Source organism: Bubalus bubalis, chromosome 8, assembly GCF_019923935.1.
Source record: "Bubalus bubalis isolate 160015118507 breed Murrah chromosome 8, NDDB_SH_1, whole genome shotgun sequence".
Taxonomy (NCBI): domain Eukaryota; kingdom Metazoa; phylum Chordata; class Mammalia; order Artiodactyla; family Bovidae; genus Bubalus; species Bubalus bubalis.
The window spans coordinates 74,482,966-74,498,680 of record NC_059164.1 but is presented as its reverse complement, the minus strand read 5'-3'; the positions used below and the strand labels follow the sequence as shown (position 1 = coordinate 74,498,680).

The 15,715-nt window shown below is 49.8% G+C and overlaps 1 protein-coding gene across 12 annotated transcripts in view; it reads right to left on the bottom strand.

The window, feature by feature from the left end:
- TNS3 (tensin 3) overlaps positions 1-15,715 on the bottom strand; it is a 222,572-nt gene that overhangs the window by 44,458 nt on the left and 162,399 nt on the right. For 10 of the 12 annotated variants that reach the window (XM_025291331.3, XM_045166422.1, XM_044946771.2 and 7 more), the window contains 3 exons: positions 4,707-4,870; positions 3,682-3,808; positions 3,511-3,594 (listed from right to left, as the gene is read on the bottom strand). The exons of 1 other annotated variant lie outside the window; for it this stretch is intronic. In XM_025291331.3, the coding sequence (XP_025147116.3) occupies positions 3,511-3,594; positions 3,682-3,808; positions 4,707-4,870 (375 nt within the window). The remainder of the gene's footprint in view (positions 1-3,510; positions 3,595-3,681; positions 3,809-4,706; positions 4,871-15,715) is intronic. One more of the 12 variants, XM_025291325.3, reaches the window with a different exon arrangement.

Sequence of the window (15,715 nt, the reverse complement as noted above, 5' to 3'; positions counted from 1 at the left end):
AAAAGTCATCTCATTATCATGACAAAAATCACCTTTATGTTCTCATCACTTAAGAAATTCCAAAGGCTTTAGGAGTTTGGTGGCAGAAATAAAACTAAATATATATTTCTTATCATAAATTACAATATCACAGACTCATATCTGGGATTTCTAAGATAGCATGCCCAGAGATGTATGTCTCCCAGGGAGTAACACAGGCTGTGTCAGGGATGCACTGTAGAGACAGTCCCAAGAGGAGCCACTCCAGGCTCCTGCTTGAGGGTCCTAGGTGGGTAGGACCTGTTGGTCTACTCATGGAGCTCACAGTATTCTGTCAGACCCTTGTGACATGGTCCAGCCCCTGGAGCCAGCTGTCCTCCCAGTGCCTACCATGGCCCTGCCATCTCCCGCTACCTGTCCCCAGTCCCTGAAGCTATCATCTCCTCTTCCAGTTAAAACACATTGCTAGGATAATTCAACAATATTTGAATTCATATTTAAGTATTCATTATTTGAGTAAATATTTAAATACCCCTCGCTTTGCTGGAGTGAGTACTGAAATTTAAAAGAGGCGTTGTCTTGACACAGGCACAGGCAACAGGAACACAAAAGGGAAGGGCAGGTTACACTGGGTTCTGACCCAACCATCTGTCACCAATACACTTCAGCTTGCTTTCTGTTTACTTGTTCACCGCAGAGGTGAGCGGTGGGAATGAGGTGCGTGTGACACGGGACGAGCCAGGAGGCTCCTGAGACCCCTAGTATTGGAGTCTAGGGGCTTAAACTAAGTGCCACAGGACATGGAGGGACACAGAACAGAATGTGTGCTACCCCGAGCAGAGGGCAGAGATGCCAGGTGAGAGGGGATACCGCGGGGCTCTCCCATGACCAAACTCTCCCTCCCTGACCAAACCTGAGAGGGTCCTGGAGCTTCTCTACAAGGCCTCAACCTTGGCCTTTGATGTCTGTCCTTGGAGGCCCAGTCTTGGCAAGGATTCTGATGAGTCATCTCCTCTGCTTGCTCCCTGATCAAGTTCCTCATCCCTTGATGCTCAAGCCTATCTTCAGCAGGATCCTGTTGGGCCAGTTTGGCAATAATCTCCCTTTCCTTGATGTTCCTCTTAGTAACTTTTCATCCCCTGACCCTGTCACAGCTCTTGGGCTGTCTTTGCTGCATGAGGAGTTGAGCTCAGCTCCTTACCCTGCTGCAACTGTACCAGATAAAATTTGTCTCTACCACCTTTAATTTGTGTCCTGCTGTTTCTCCCTGACACTTGTCTGCTGGCTGTCTGGGAAATAAGTTGACACAGTTGGGTTTATGCTGACTAGTGCTGGTCGCTCAGTCATGTCTGACTCCTTGTGACCCCATGGACTGCAGCCTGCCAGGCTCCTCTATGGAATTCTCCAGGCAAGAATATTGGGGTGAGTAGCCATTCCTTTCTCCACGGAGTCTTCCCAACCCAGGGACTGAACTCATGTCTCCAGCATTTCAGGTAGATTCTTTACCATTGCACCACCTGGGAAGCCTTTATACTGACTAACCTGGTACCAAGTTCAGGCTGATGGAATAACACACACACAGGAATTTTATGTAGTTAGTGTTACACTAGCTGCATACTAACAAAGGACATAATTGACATCTTAATAGCAACAAAATCAGAAATAGTCATCAAAGCTCAAATCCATTCTGATAGGGTCAGTTGATTACACTACCTGACCTGTGAATCTCCCACAAATCCAACACACTTTTCTCCATCATTTCTGAAAGCATTTTTGTCAGAGCTGCTCCACCCCACTGCCTATTCCAACTGCTGTTCTGCATACAGCAGATGGATCAATACATGAAAACAGAAGCCTGAGCAGTTGCCTCCCTGTCTCAAGCCTTGTTAATGACTAGCACTGCTTGCAGAGGCCATACCACTACCCTCCATAGCTACAGAGAACAGCTGTGGCTGGGCCTCCGCTCATACCTCCAGTGCCCTGCAGACCCCTGTCTCCATCCTCTCCTGGTCTGAAGGACCCTCTGCCACAGGGCCTGTGCCTGCTATTTCTCCATTCCAAATGCCCCTCTCCATTCACCTAGTTAACTCCTACTTAAACCTACTCACCCTTCAAACCCTCAGACCTCCTCACCAGGTAAACCACCAATAAAAATTGGCAGAGTGCCACCATTCTGTCCAGGGCTCTTCCCCATCACAGATCACTACAAGACTGAAAAATAAACCCTGTTGTAAAGAAGAGGGTTGAATATAGTCCCTACATGGGAGCCAGCACCACATCACTGTGTCTCAGGGGTTAGCCATACCCCTCACACACTACAGGGCACATGGGACCCCCAGTCAGTGCTGCGTGTATGTCTCTGAGCTCTTCCTGGGCAACGTCCTCAAGGATTGCCAACATGAAAATATGGATGACTGAGAAGGTGTTAAGATTAAATAGCTCCTCAGCCACGTGACCCTGCACGTGACCCTGATCCCACTCCTGAGCATATATCCGAAAGAAAAACAAGATCCAAAAGGACACATGCACCCCAATGTTCATTGCAGCACTGTTTACAAGAGCCAAGACATGGAAGCAACCTAAAACCATAAAGGAAACTTTGGAAGAAAAGTGGCCCTTCTATTAAACGATAAATAGATCTTGTGTTCTCTGGAGAAAGAGGGAAAATGGAGCTAGCTGTCATCACTACAACTTCCTCTGCATAAAAGACGGTATTTAAATACAAAGTCTGCTTCCCCCTCCCACCAAAGCGCATCTGATGAGCAGCAAAGGGAACCCTCACTCACCTTCCCCAGGGCAGAACAGCAGGAATCCCCACTTACAGAGAACAGCGATTCTAAAATGTAAGTTCAGCTTGGGCTACATCCCCCCTCCACCTGCCCAGGGCTATGATGTCCTGGACTCTCAAGGGAGCTGGAGAACGTCCATACCAGGAAGGGGCGCTGAGTAACCCACCACCACTGTGTTAGCGCTCCCTTCCCAGGGTCGGTGCACAGGCTAACTAGACCCCACAAGTATGTAAAGTGCTGGGTGGAGTGGGGGCAGGGTGCAGCAGACAAATCCGAAGTGGCCACTCAACTGGGGAGATTCAGGATGGTGGCCAAGGACGTAAGGAGTCAGGACAGGGCTCTGTGAACATAAAAGACGGGACACCTCGTAGCAGGCGAGGGGCGAGGGCAGCCGTGTCTTTCAGAGTGGGGAGCTCACTGCTCTCTGAAAGTAGCCCTGACTTTCTCTGAAAAGGGTGGGTCGGGTGTTTCCGTTTCTTCTTTCAACTCTAAGTAATGCTACAAGAAGCTGAAAAGCTTTGATGTTCGGCTGCTGAGAACACCAGGACCCAACCCATCAACACCTGAAAGTGTTGAGTGAACAGAAGGAAACAGAGTCAGCACCACTCCTGCCCCCAGCAGGCTGCATGCTGTGTCCCTGCATCTTCCCCGGCCAGAACCACACTTCTTAGGTGTGACACACGTAGAAATATTTCTCCATTAGTGGACGTCCACAGCAGAGGAAAGGAGGTGGGTGTCTTACCATGAGCTCCTTTATACAGAGCACTGGGGCTGCCCATCTGTGGCACGGATGGGCTGAATGGAGAGTAACGTGGGCTTGTTGTCCCTGGAAAAGAAGGCAGAGTGAGGAGCTGTCCCCCTCTCCACCCTGAAGGGGTGGGATTGCACACAGGGAGCTCTGCTTCTTTCTTACCATACGGCGTTTCTGGAGACACAGGAAATGCAGGGGTGGGAGAGATGGATTCACTGCCACTGTTGGTTGGAGAGAAGATCCTGCCATCGATCACATCCAGGTCTGGGGGATACGTGGTGATCACTGCCTGAAATTGGCAAAGTGGAAGTCAGGTGAAGGCCACCTCCAGACAGCTGGGGTTCCTGGCCCTCACTGAGCCAGCCCTCTTCTAAGACTGGCGACAGGAGGCAGCCGTGGACAACTGGAAGAAGCTTCAGTAACAGTTAAGGCAGAATGAAATGTTTTGTGCTCAGCATTACATAGTTGATAAGTGGAGATGGCAGAGAGTTTATTTAGCAGAGGGAAATGAGTGTTAAGTAAAAAAAGCAGGATGAAAGAATTGTCACCTGTAATGTGTTTACAGATATGTAAAATACCCAATGAATTCAACACGCAGGCATAGAAAAGAGGCTGGAAGGATACATTCCAGATATTAACTCTGCAACTTTCTTTCCTTGTCTATTCTGGGTTCCAACTTGTCCACTTTTGAGAATAAATGAAACCCTAATTTCAAAAGGTTCATCTTTGGGGGTTTGCCAACCTGTCTTACTTCAATTCTGATTAAAAGCCTTAAGTATGGCTCCTCAAAAATATTCTGTAGATCTCCCCGAAGGACACATATCCATAGTGACCATATTTCTTCCTCCTCCTTCCCAGGGACCCCAGGAGTGGGTGAGGGACTCAGGTTCCTTTAAGATGACTTCTGTTTGCCCTTTGCCACTGTTGTCCACCCATGGAGCTCTGAGACCTCTACCCTCACGACTCATCGCATACTTGGCCCCTCAATCCCCATTCTACAGATCAGAACACAGATGACCAAGTGCATGCTGGCACAGCTCTCTTGGGAGAGGGGGGATCCCACCCAGCCAGCAGGCCTGCCTTCAGGGAGGAACCATGTTTGTGAGATGGGGGCGAAGCTGGGTGGGGAACTGAACTGGCAACTTGGGACAGGGCTCAGGCCAGGCTTTGGGTAGTGGTATGTATACCTCTTTGGCGTTGTCTGGGGAGAGAAAAGGCGCCAGGCCTGGAGTCTGTTCTGAACTGGTGGTCTTTCCCCAGGTGCATTTGGAGAAGGTGGGCTGCTCCCCAGCTTCGTTATCATACTGCTCAAGGCTCAGCTTCCGGTATCTTCCACCGTGTGGCTCATCCCCTGTTAGGAGAGAGACAAGTGGGCTGCAGGCGCTTTCATCATGGAGAACACTGACCTTCGATTAAAACCGACTTTAAAACTTCTCAGAGGCACTCTGTATTTTGAATTTTTTTAGTTCCAGAACATCTTCATCACCCAAGTCATACTCCATACCCATTAAGCATTCACTCCCCATCCCCGACCTCCAACCCCTGGCAACCATTCATCTACTTTCTGTGTCTATGGATTTGCCTACTTCGGACACTTCACGTACATGGAATCACACACTCCACGTCCTTTGGTGCCTGACTTCTTTCACCCAGCATGACCCTTTCGAAGCCCATCCTCTTACTGGGTGGAATAACCACTGTCCATGTCCCATCTGTGTTTCTCAATGTCAGCTCCAGCAGGGAGTCGTGTCTGGCTGGTTCCCCAAGGTCAAGAACACTGCCCGGCCCACCAGAGGTGCTCAGGAAGCATATGGAACAAAGAAAGGCTGGGACCCAGGATCAAGGCTTCTTCCCCATCACTGAGTGAGCAAGAAAGAACAAGACTGAAAGAACCCAGGCTGCCTAACAGCCGCAGGGACTTGGTCTGAGGCCTCTGCCCTAGTAATCCATCTTCTTCTCAAGGCATCGGTGGTCAACTTTGGGGCCAGAGTGCTTGCACCTTGCTCTAGTCTGAGGAAGTAACAGCCACTCAGACCAGAGACACAGAAATCTTTTCTTAAGTCACAAACAGGTATACATATTCACTTGTCTACACAAATGGTCACCTTCTTTATATGTTGTGCTGCATCTTTAAGAAAAAATTTTTGTCCATTCTTTGTTACCACCATGAATCATCTAAGTGCTTATTTGCTCAATCCCAGTGTACAGGCATAGTGATACAAGAACTGTAACCAGTACAACTTTTTATTTCAAAGTGTCAAAAAATACTTTGTGTTTTATCGCAGGTCCACACTGGTTGCTCAGGGGAGCCACAGGGGCTGCTGTGCATGGACATGCAACCCAGGGGGCATCCTCAGACTCACAGGGCAGGCAGGGAAGCAGCCCAGGCAACCAGCAGCTCTGACAGCCTGCCTGCTCCTTTTGGAAGCAGCTTCTGGGGAGGACTAGGCCATGGACGGTGCCCGGGGCTCTGGGATAGGACTGGGCTGGGTGTGACCTACGGTGGCTGAGAACATGCCAGACATGTGTGCGAGCCCTGTGTGCTCATCCCCAGTCAGGGCCAGAGTGCCCTGAAGGCCACACCACCTGCAGAGGTGCGCGGTGGAGTGAGGCCCCTGAGCATGACCGCTCGACTCTTAACAGTGAGGAATTCTGGGCAGGGGAAAGCTAAATTCAGGCACTAACAGTCAACATCCACTGCCCCACTGTCCAGTGCAAGAAACATCATAGATCCTTCAGCCGTGCCCCCACCAACAAAGACTCACTTTATGGGGGATGGGGAGAGGGTCTGGGGAATCTCAGCAGAGGTGGTTTGGAAGACTTGCTGCAGGCTATTAGGATAGCAGTGTTTCTTTCTATCGATGACACGTGTGTGTGCTAAGTCACTTCAGTCGTGTCTAACTCTCTGCAACCCCCTGGGCTATAGTGCGCCAGGCTCCTCTGTCCATGGGATTCTCCAGGCAAGAATAACCTGGAGTGGGTTGCCATGCCCTCCTCCAGGGGATGTTCCGACCCAGGGATCAAACCCACGTCTTTTATATCTTCTGCATTGCAGGCAGATTCTTTACCACTAGCGCCACCTGGGAAGCCCTGCACAGAGGCATCGCTCTCCCGGCCGAGTGTGTCCACCCTTCCTAAAGAGGTAAAGATATAGGCACCGGAGTTATCAGAGGCCAGGCCTCCCCAGACGACAGACCGTGCCCTCCTCTCAGACTCAGTGCAGACAGGAGGGACCCCCGCACCATTTCCACCACACTGTGACACCCCTGGAGAAACAAGGAAGGGGGGCATGATGCTGCTGTGGCACCGGGATGTGCCCACGTGCACCACCTCTGCTGGGGGAATGGCGAACAACAGCCCAGGCTCCCCACAGCAGCCAGGCCTGGGCACACGGGCTCACAGAGGAAATCCCAGAATCACAAAATTAAGGTGGTGTACTGCGTCTTTTTGCAGACGAGGAAAATGGGGTCTTGGGTTGAGACCTGCCCTTCCACATATAGCACGCTCCAGAATTTTACTGCACTTGACACTATTTTTTTTACAAATGGAAGGTGTGTGTCAATTCTGCATCCAGCACGTTTATTGCATCATTTCCCACAGCACTGGTTCACTTTGTATCTCTGCATCACATTGTGGTAATTCTCAAAATACTTGAAACTTTTTCATTATTATATTTGTGATGGTAATTTGTATTCAGTGGCCTTTGATATTACTATTGTAATTACTTTCTTGTTTTGCATTTTTAAATTAAGGTATGAACACTTTTTTTTTTTTTAGACATAACACTCTTGTATACTTAACAGACTACAAAGATGCTTGCTCCTTGGAAGAAAAGCTATGACCGATCTCGACAGCATATTAAAAAGCAGAGACATTACTTTGCCAACAAAGGTCCATCTAGCCAAAGCTATGGTTTTTCCAGTAGTCATGTATGGATGTGAGAGTTGGACTGTGAAGAAAGCTGAAAGTCGAAGAATTGATGCTTTTGAACTGTGGTGTTGGAGAAGACTCTTGAGAGTCCCTTGGACTGCAAGGAGGTCCAACCAGTCCATTCTAAAGGAGATCAGTCCTGGGTTTTCATTGGAAGGACTGATGCTAAAGCTGAAACTCCAATACTTTGGTCACCTGATGCGAAGAACTGACTCACTAGAAAAGACCCTGGTGCTAGGAAAGATTGAAGGAGAGAGGAGAAGGGGACGACAGAGGATGAGATGGTTGGATTGCATCACTGACTCAATGGACATGAGTTTGAGAAAGCTCTGCGAGTTAGTGATGGACAAGGAGGCCTGGCATGCTGCAGTCCATGGGGTCACAAAGAGTCGGACATGACTGAGCGACTGAACTAAACTAAATAGTATAAATATAACTTTCATATGCACTCGGAAACCAAAAACATATCTGAGTCACTTTATTGAGGCGATATTTGCTTTATGGCAATGGTCTGGAGCCCAGCCTTCAACGTTCCTGAGGTCTGTACCCGTGTTTAGTTTCTGTGTGAAGATCCACAAACACAAACGTGCCTGGTGTCTGATTAACAAACATCATTCTGACAAGTCCGCTGGACCCTCCCATTAGATATAGAGACAATCCCATGGGAGGTGGCTTTCTGCACCAATACGCTCAGAGGAGTTGTACAAGTTACCCTAATTTACAGACAGCAGGACTAGAGTCCTAGAGGTTTGGATGGGAGTGCCTCTTGGGATCACACCCTTTGAGTCATCCACCAGCGGCTGGAGGCAGACTGCCCACCCTCTCCAGGGAGTGCCTTGATTCCATTTCACTTAGTCAGTTAAATAAGAAATGCTTCAAACCCATACTCAGAACTGTAGTAAAGAAGCCACTCATAAATCTGGCTATGACCAAATTTTTCTTCAGTAGAGAAGTCCAAAGAATCTTTCTGACAATTCAGGAGACGTGGGTTCAGTCCCTGGATTGGGAAGGTCCCTTGGAGAAGGAAATGGCAACCCACTCTAGTATGCTTGCCTGGAAAATTCCATGGACAGAGGAGCCTGGTGGGCTATAGTCTATGGGGTTGCAAAGAGCTGGACATGACTGAGCGACTGAGCATGCCCTCAGAGAAGTCAAATCCAAAAAAAAGAGGAAGGAAGAGACACTGAGAGCAAGACAGAATTGCTGCACTGAGCCCTGTGCCCACGACGGCTGGGTCCCTGCAGATGGCTCAGCAAACTCCTCCCTCCTGGGGCCTTCCTCAGGCAAAGGGCATCCGGTGCCACCCCCTGCCCTGCTCGGCAGTGGTGCAGGCAGCAGAAAAGGCCCCAGGACCCCACTGCCCTCCAAGTCACAAAATCGATAGGAATCAGCATAGAAACCATGGAAACCTAGGATCACAGGGTTACCAACAATCCCAGTGACCTGTACGTCTCCATACAAGCCCTGCTCACATTCTCAGCCAGGGGTCTCTGTGGGGGATGTGGTGGGGAGCAGCTCTTCCTGAACAAAACGCTGCCTGCCAGTCTCGTCCTCGGGATTCACTTTCCCACCAACATGCAGCACTATGACATGGTCTGCAGTGGCCATATAACCAGAGGCGGCCCACTCCAGCCAGTCCCTACGCTGGGCAGTCAGATGTCTTCAGATCCTTCTCCTCTCCTCCTGACATAGGACATGATACACACCAGGCCTCAGGACCCACCTATCCAGGCTGGAAAGGGGGCAGGTGTTCTCAGGTGCCCCCCTTGTCACTACTCCCGAAGGCCTGAGAATCGCAGTGTTTCAATGATTCACCTTATTCATGGGTGGAGCCGCAGTCAAGGACAGAGAAATAACACGTGCTGAGCCTGAGTGCATCTGTCTGCGCGGCATCGCCTCAGTCCAGGCCAGGCTGAGGGATAGGGCTCAGCTTCACTATGGGATGTGGGAGCTTGCTGAGTGTGAGAGACAAACAAGTCTTGGCCATTCGGTCATCCAGGCCACTCACAGGGACGGAGCCCTGCCGGGATCAGGGCAGTGCAGCCTTACACTGGCCACTGCAAGAAAGTGGCATGGAGTGAGTGCAGGAAAATTTGGGGGTGCTGAAGACAGAACAGGAGAGCCAGTCCTCATATGGGGGCACCCAGACATACCCACTGAGCCCTGGAGAAGTGGGGGTCTGGGGCCAAGAAGTGGGGTGCCTGCGAAGCACTTAGCACCTGGGATTGAATACAGCCTAACTAGGAAGGTGGCACTATGGTTGCCAATTTACCACTGAGCCAATGGAGGTTCAAGAGGTGACATTCTCAGATCACTCACTAGAAAACTGTAGCCAGGAGCCCCATGGCTACTCTTCACCTAAATACAGACAACTCCGTTATGCAATAGAGTGAAATCACATGGTCATAGGTAACTCAGAGCACACAGATTTTCCTTGCACTGTGCTAGGGCAGATTCAGATTTATCTGGGTAACTATCTGATCCTCTTTAAAAATGAACTTGAGAACCAGCGAGGTGAGGTTCTCGCTGTGACCCACTCTACCTGCTGAAATAAAGCTTGGACCCGCATTGGGGCCAGCACAGGGAGTCACCACCCAGCACCATGGCACAGAACACCCATCGGTGTCGAAGTTCTACACCAAGTAGAATTTCTCCTGCCTTACCCAACAGTAGAACAGCCTCCGGAAGGTTAGGCCACAGCCCCAAGATGAAACATGAATATGAAACAATGATACTCAAATGTGACTGAACATTAAAATCACACTAAAAATCCTGACTCTAGGGCCTCACCCCTTACCTGTGAAGTCTCGACCCTCAGGAATGAGGTCGACGTGTCAGCACTTTTTATAAACTCTCGTTTCCAACACACAAACAAGCTCGAGATCCAGGCCTCATCTCAACCTTGGATTCACACTGGAGTTTCACAAGTGGGGAACATTTAAGATAATTCTGACCCCTGAGACACGACCCAGGCCAATCCAACCGAACCTTCTGGAGGCGGAAGCTGCATGGGCACTTTCATCACCTGCATTTTGTCCAGTTCCCAGGTGAGTGTGCTGTGCAGCCAGGTGGCAAATGCCAGCTCTGATGAGTGAATGAAAACTCATGACCTCCTAGAACATGACCTTCATCTTCTATCTGGGGCACTGCGAGGTAAAGCGCCCTTAATCTATTTATTTATCTCTATACGATCATATAAGAATGAAGCCTGCGTCATCAAGGCTTGCACGGTGGGTTCTGGAAACTCCCTCGCCTTCCTAGGAGCAAAAACAATCACCAAGGATTCGTCTGGATTATTTGGCTCCCGAGTTAAGTTTGAGGCCTCCTGATTTCAGCTCATTCAAATAAACATGTGCATCCTCTAAAGAGAGAATGGCAAAGGGAAAGTGACAACGAGAAACCCAAACACTCCCCCCAGCTTAAATGTTCCCAGAATGATTTAACAATGACGTAAGGAGCTTTTCCCTCCTCAAACTGAAATAGGAATTGATTCAGCTGCAGGGTATATTCTTAAAGGGTTGGGTGACGCCTTTTAGAAATTCCTAGTCTGAGTGCAGAATAATGTTGAAGAGCTCAGGGAGCAGCCTCACCCCCTGGGATCCCTCTCTGATCCAACGGACCCCAGAGACTTAGAAGCGCTTAAAGGAATGTGACCAGCGGACTCCAGCCAAGGAACGCCAAGAGGCTGAGGAAAGGACGCCTACCATTTGGATTACAAAAGTGGAAATCCTTTCCACTGGGGAACAGCAAAGTGCTTGGTTAGGTGGTAGCATTTCCTCTAAAATGACAGATTTAAAAGGGAAACTGATTGTGTCCAAAAAGCTAGGAAGCATTCCCTTCTACTATAAGAAATTTCAGCAATATGCTCATGTTTTACCCAGAGTAAGCTGGTAATTTACAGCACAGATGTAAAAAGTTGCACAGCAACCAAAAGGCAAGACCACTACTGGCCCCCTGCATGACTCCTGCCCGTTAAGACACCATCAGCAGAGGCTGGTGCCGAGTTTGAGTTCCTTTTTGCTTATTTGAATTTATTTTATTCTTACCTTCTCCTTCCATCCACTACCATCACTTGATCTTACTGGCCTCTCCTCACATACTTCATCTTTCAGCAACTGTGATGTTTCCACAGTGTACTTCAGGACAGTCACTAGGACTGTCCACTTTTGGGGCCACCTTCAGTGGAAGGTGACGCAGGCAGATGAGGCCCTAGGCCCGAATGGCTGATGGGCCATGAGAAGAAACAACACACAGGACTTGCAGAGAGAAGCCAAGAGAGCGGTGACTCCCAGGCCTGGAGGTCTGGCTGGAGCTGCCATAACCTCTTTATCCTGAGCAAGAGCGGGGTCTTGGTGCTATCTACCCAAGGATGACATAAGTTAACACTTCTCCGCAGTGAAGGCATATGTGAGTGTCAGTCACACCTGTACTGACCAGCTTATTTCTACCACACACAAGGAAGAGCTTCTGGAAACAAGCCATCCATACCAGAGGCCAGGGGGTCACCAAAGCAGACTTTCAAATATCTGAGGGGATGTCTTCTTGGCAACTTAGCCAAAGAACTGCCACATGGTCCAGCAGTTCCACTCCTGGGTATTATCCCCAAAGAATGAAAAGTGTCAGTTGCTCAGTCGTGATCGAGTCTTTGCGATCCCAAGGATAGTAGCCTACCAGGCTCTGCTGTTCATGGAATTTTCCAGGCAAGAATACTGGAGTGGGTTGCCACTTCCTTCTCCAGGGGATCTTCCTAATCCAGGGATTGAACCTGGGTCTCCTGAATTGTAGGCTGATTCTTTACCGTCTTAGCCACCGGGGAAGCCAGGGGTTTGAATGAATACTTATACGTGAACATTTACAGCAGCTCTATTCGCAGTCACCAAAAGGTCACCATCCACAGATGACCGGATAAGCACAGTATGGGCTGTCCATGCAGCTAAATATCACTCAGCCTTGCGCTACAACATGAGTGAGCCTGCAAAACCTTATGCTGAATGAAAGAGGCCTGACTGCAAAGGCGACACATATCCTATGATCTCATTTATGTGAAATGCCCAGAGGAGGAGAATCTCCAGAGACAGAAAACAAACTGGGGCTCCCAGGGGCTGGGAGAGAGGGGAATGGGGGTGACTGCCATTGAGTACAGATTTCCTTTTGAAGTTTCAGAAGTGCTCTGGAGCTAGATAGAAGGGATGGTTATACGACACTGTGAAGGGACTTAATGCCATAAATTGTACATTTTAAATGGTTAAATGGTAAATTTTACAATAGATGCATTTTTCCCCAGTAAAAAAAGATCTGAGGGGATGATTTTTGTTCACTAGGCTGGCCTGCCTGAGGGTTTTCACCTTAAGATGAACACTAAATTAAATAAATTGCTTTTCTAAAAATTTATCCTTTAACATGAGTGTTAGGGTGTTACATGTATTTAAAAAAATTTGTTTAAGTAGTTTACATAAGCTGTGACTTTGATTTCAGGGGAGCAAAGTTGGCATCAGATAACAGATGTTCTAAACACAGAATGGTGGGCCTGAGGGGCTGAGAGTCACTGCTGCAGGCCAGGTGGTGCAGAGCCAGTAGAAGAGGCCACACCTGCAGGCCTCTCAGGAGCGTGGGGAGACGCCCGTCAGGGTGACCGCCTGGGGCACTCAAATCCGCCTGTTGGTGCAGTGAGGGTCACTGGAGCAAAAGGAACTGATTCATGAACTCTCAAATTTATAACATGCTTTTTATGCAACAAAAGTAAGTAGTTGCAACAACAGCTTCCAGCAAGGACCATGCATCTCTCACTCTAAAATCTTTCCCAAATTAGAAGTATGCAGAGCTCCCTGCAACATGGCAGGCCAACTCCATCACCAAATGTGCGCCTGTGAGCATCTGTTTGTCCATCGCTCTTCATGGTCCTAAAGCATCCATTTGAAAGGTCATGGCTTGTCCTAACCCCAGGTGGGACCCTCCTTTTGGACTGCTGATGGCACCTGAATACCCCGCCTACCACTCACCTCCAGTGATGGGACCTCACAGGTGGAGAAAGTGCAGTTTTGCCTGTGGCAAAATAGAGAACAAGAGTCCTTCCCAGAAACATCACCAGAAGCCCTCAGCCTGGGTTCACTGGCCATCACTCCACAATCTCCTTTACCCTGGTTTCCTCTCTGGTAGGCTTGGGTAGGAGGAAGTTCCTCCCCGCGACCATAATTCTTGGTTTCTCCTGCTTTCCAGGAGCTCATGACTGGCGTGGGGTGGCTGGGGCAGATGGTGATAGAAGAGCAAAGAGACAGTCACAGGTCAGTGTTTTCCATGGAGATGGGTGGTGAGCCTGGACACGTGCGGAAGAGATGGTGGTCGGGAAAGCATTTCAGAGAGGATGTGACCCTAGGCTGACCTATGACAACCCAGAGAGTCCCTGAGAGGTGGAGGCCACTGAATGGAGCTCCAGGCCTCCTCAGGCTCCCTGAGGGAAGCACCGTGCCTGGTGGGTCCCTGCTCCTGTGCGTCCTGAGGGCCAGGGCGTCCTGCAGCTGTACTGAGACTGGTCAGTATGACACACAGCCTGAAAACATACGCTCCAGCTCAGGTTGAAAACAACATCCAGAGCTGTCATGAGGACACCGATGGTACCCAGTAAGCCTTCGCTGACCCAAGGACGCTCACCACCTTGCTCACTGGGAACAGCTTTAGTGGACAGCTGAAGGTACAGGGGGTTTCAGCGTGCAGTGAGAGGGCAGGTGTGAAGGTGGAGTTAGATTAACTGGGTCCAGGGACTGTGATCACAGCAGGCAGCCAGAAACTCTAACCACAAGCCCCTTCCAGACTTGCGTGATCAGGACCTTGTGCATGGAAGGAAGGAAGAAGAGAGGCAAGTGGAGGGGGAGACAGCGTCGGGCAGACACCCACGTAGAAGCCATGACTTTGACAGACTCCAAGGGATGCATATATGTGTACACAGAGCAGGTCAATTAAGAAATTACTCTAGCCTTTAAAATGTATTCACCTTTTTTGTGTGTTAAAAACACATAACACTACATTTACCACCTTGGCCATTTTTAAGTGCACAGTTCAATGTTAAGCATATTCAGACTATTCTGCAACAGATCGCTGTTTGACTTTCTCATCTTGCAATACTGAATAAAAGTGACTCAGCTGAAGATGATGAAGAGGTATGGAGGTATAGACACATTTCCTTAAGCTCTACTCTGCTAGAGCTCTTCAGACAACATGAGTGAATCCGAATCCAGATTACATTAGACTTGTGAGCATAGCACCCACCATCTAAACCCACCCAAAGAGAACCAAAACCTAGTTTCAATGAGTTAGTGCTTCGCTTTGTGTTTCTCAGAGAATCTCTGCCAGGATGGGCCCTACCAAGTCCTCTCCGCCCAAGGACACAGAACTGCAGCCGGCTTCTGCAGGGATGCCAGGTCCTGCCCCGGACACAGGACCACCCCTGACCGGCATATGGTCATCCTGTCTTGGAAGGTGATGAGAAAAGGCCTAAGGGTGGAGAAAAAAGCCCTGAGCCCTCACTCTCTGCTCAATACATCCCCAGATCACACAGTCTGCAGCAGGTTCTGACCCTGATCCGGTACCCTCTTCCCGGAAATGCCTAAGAACTAACACAGGAAGGGCCCATGGGCCAACTCTGAGTCTGAGTCACCTGCCCTCTCTGACCTCAGGCTTCCTCTCTGTGACGGGTCGTCATCTTCCACCTCGTTCAACCAGAGGAACCAGGAGTGCCTTGAAAGCAGGCGATCCTGGAGGAGCCTTCTTGGTTCTGAGAAGCCCGGCTTCCCTGTATGCACAGGGGCTGCCCCCAAAGCCTTGCAGCAGCTGGCTGGGGTCCACGGTAGGCCTGGGTCCTGCTGCCCCAGGTGACGCTGGGGTCAGCCCAGGAAACTTTTCCCTGACTCAGGGTCTGCGGCCTCAGGGAACAGAGGAAATACTGAAGGCAGGCATTCTGTCTCAGATGTGTTGTGTGTCCACACTCACCCCTTTTTCCCTCTTCTCCTCCCTCTCTGTGCACCTGGATTCCCGATCCATGAACACGCCTGCACTCCGTGCACCTGGGCCCTCTCCCCAGTGTCTGCACAGCCCACACCCACCTTTCCCCCAGAAAGGCCTTGCTCTCTACTCCCTGATGCCCCTGGATCTCCTGTCACACCCCTGTGAGCTCCTGCCGCCACAGCTCCCACCCGTGCTCAGGAGGTCCCGCACTCATGGTGTGGACCCACGGCTGAGGACCTCGGGTTCTCCTAATGGTTCCCTTTGGCTG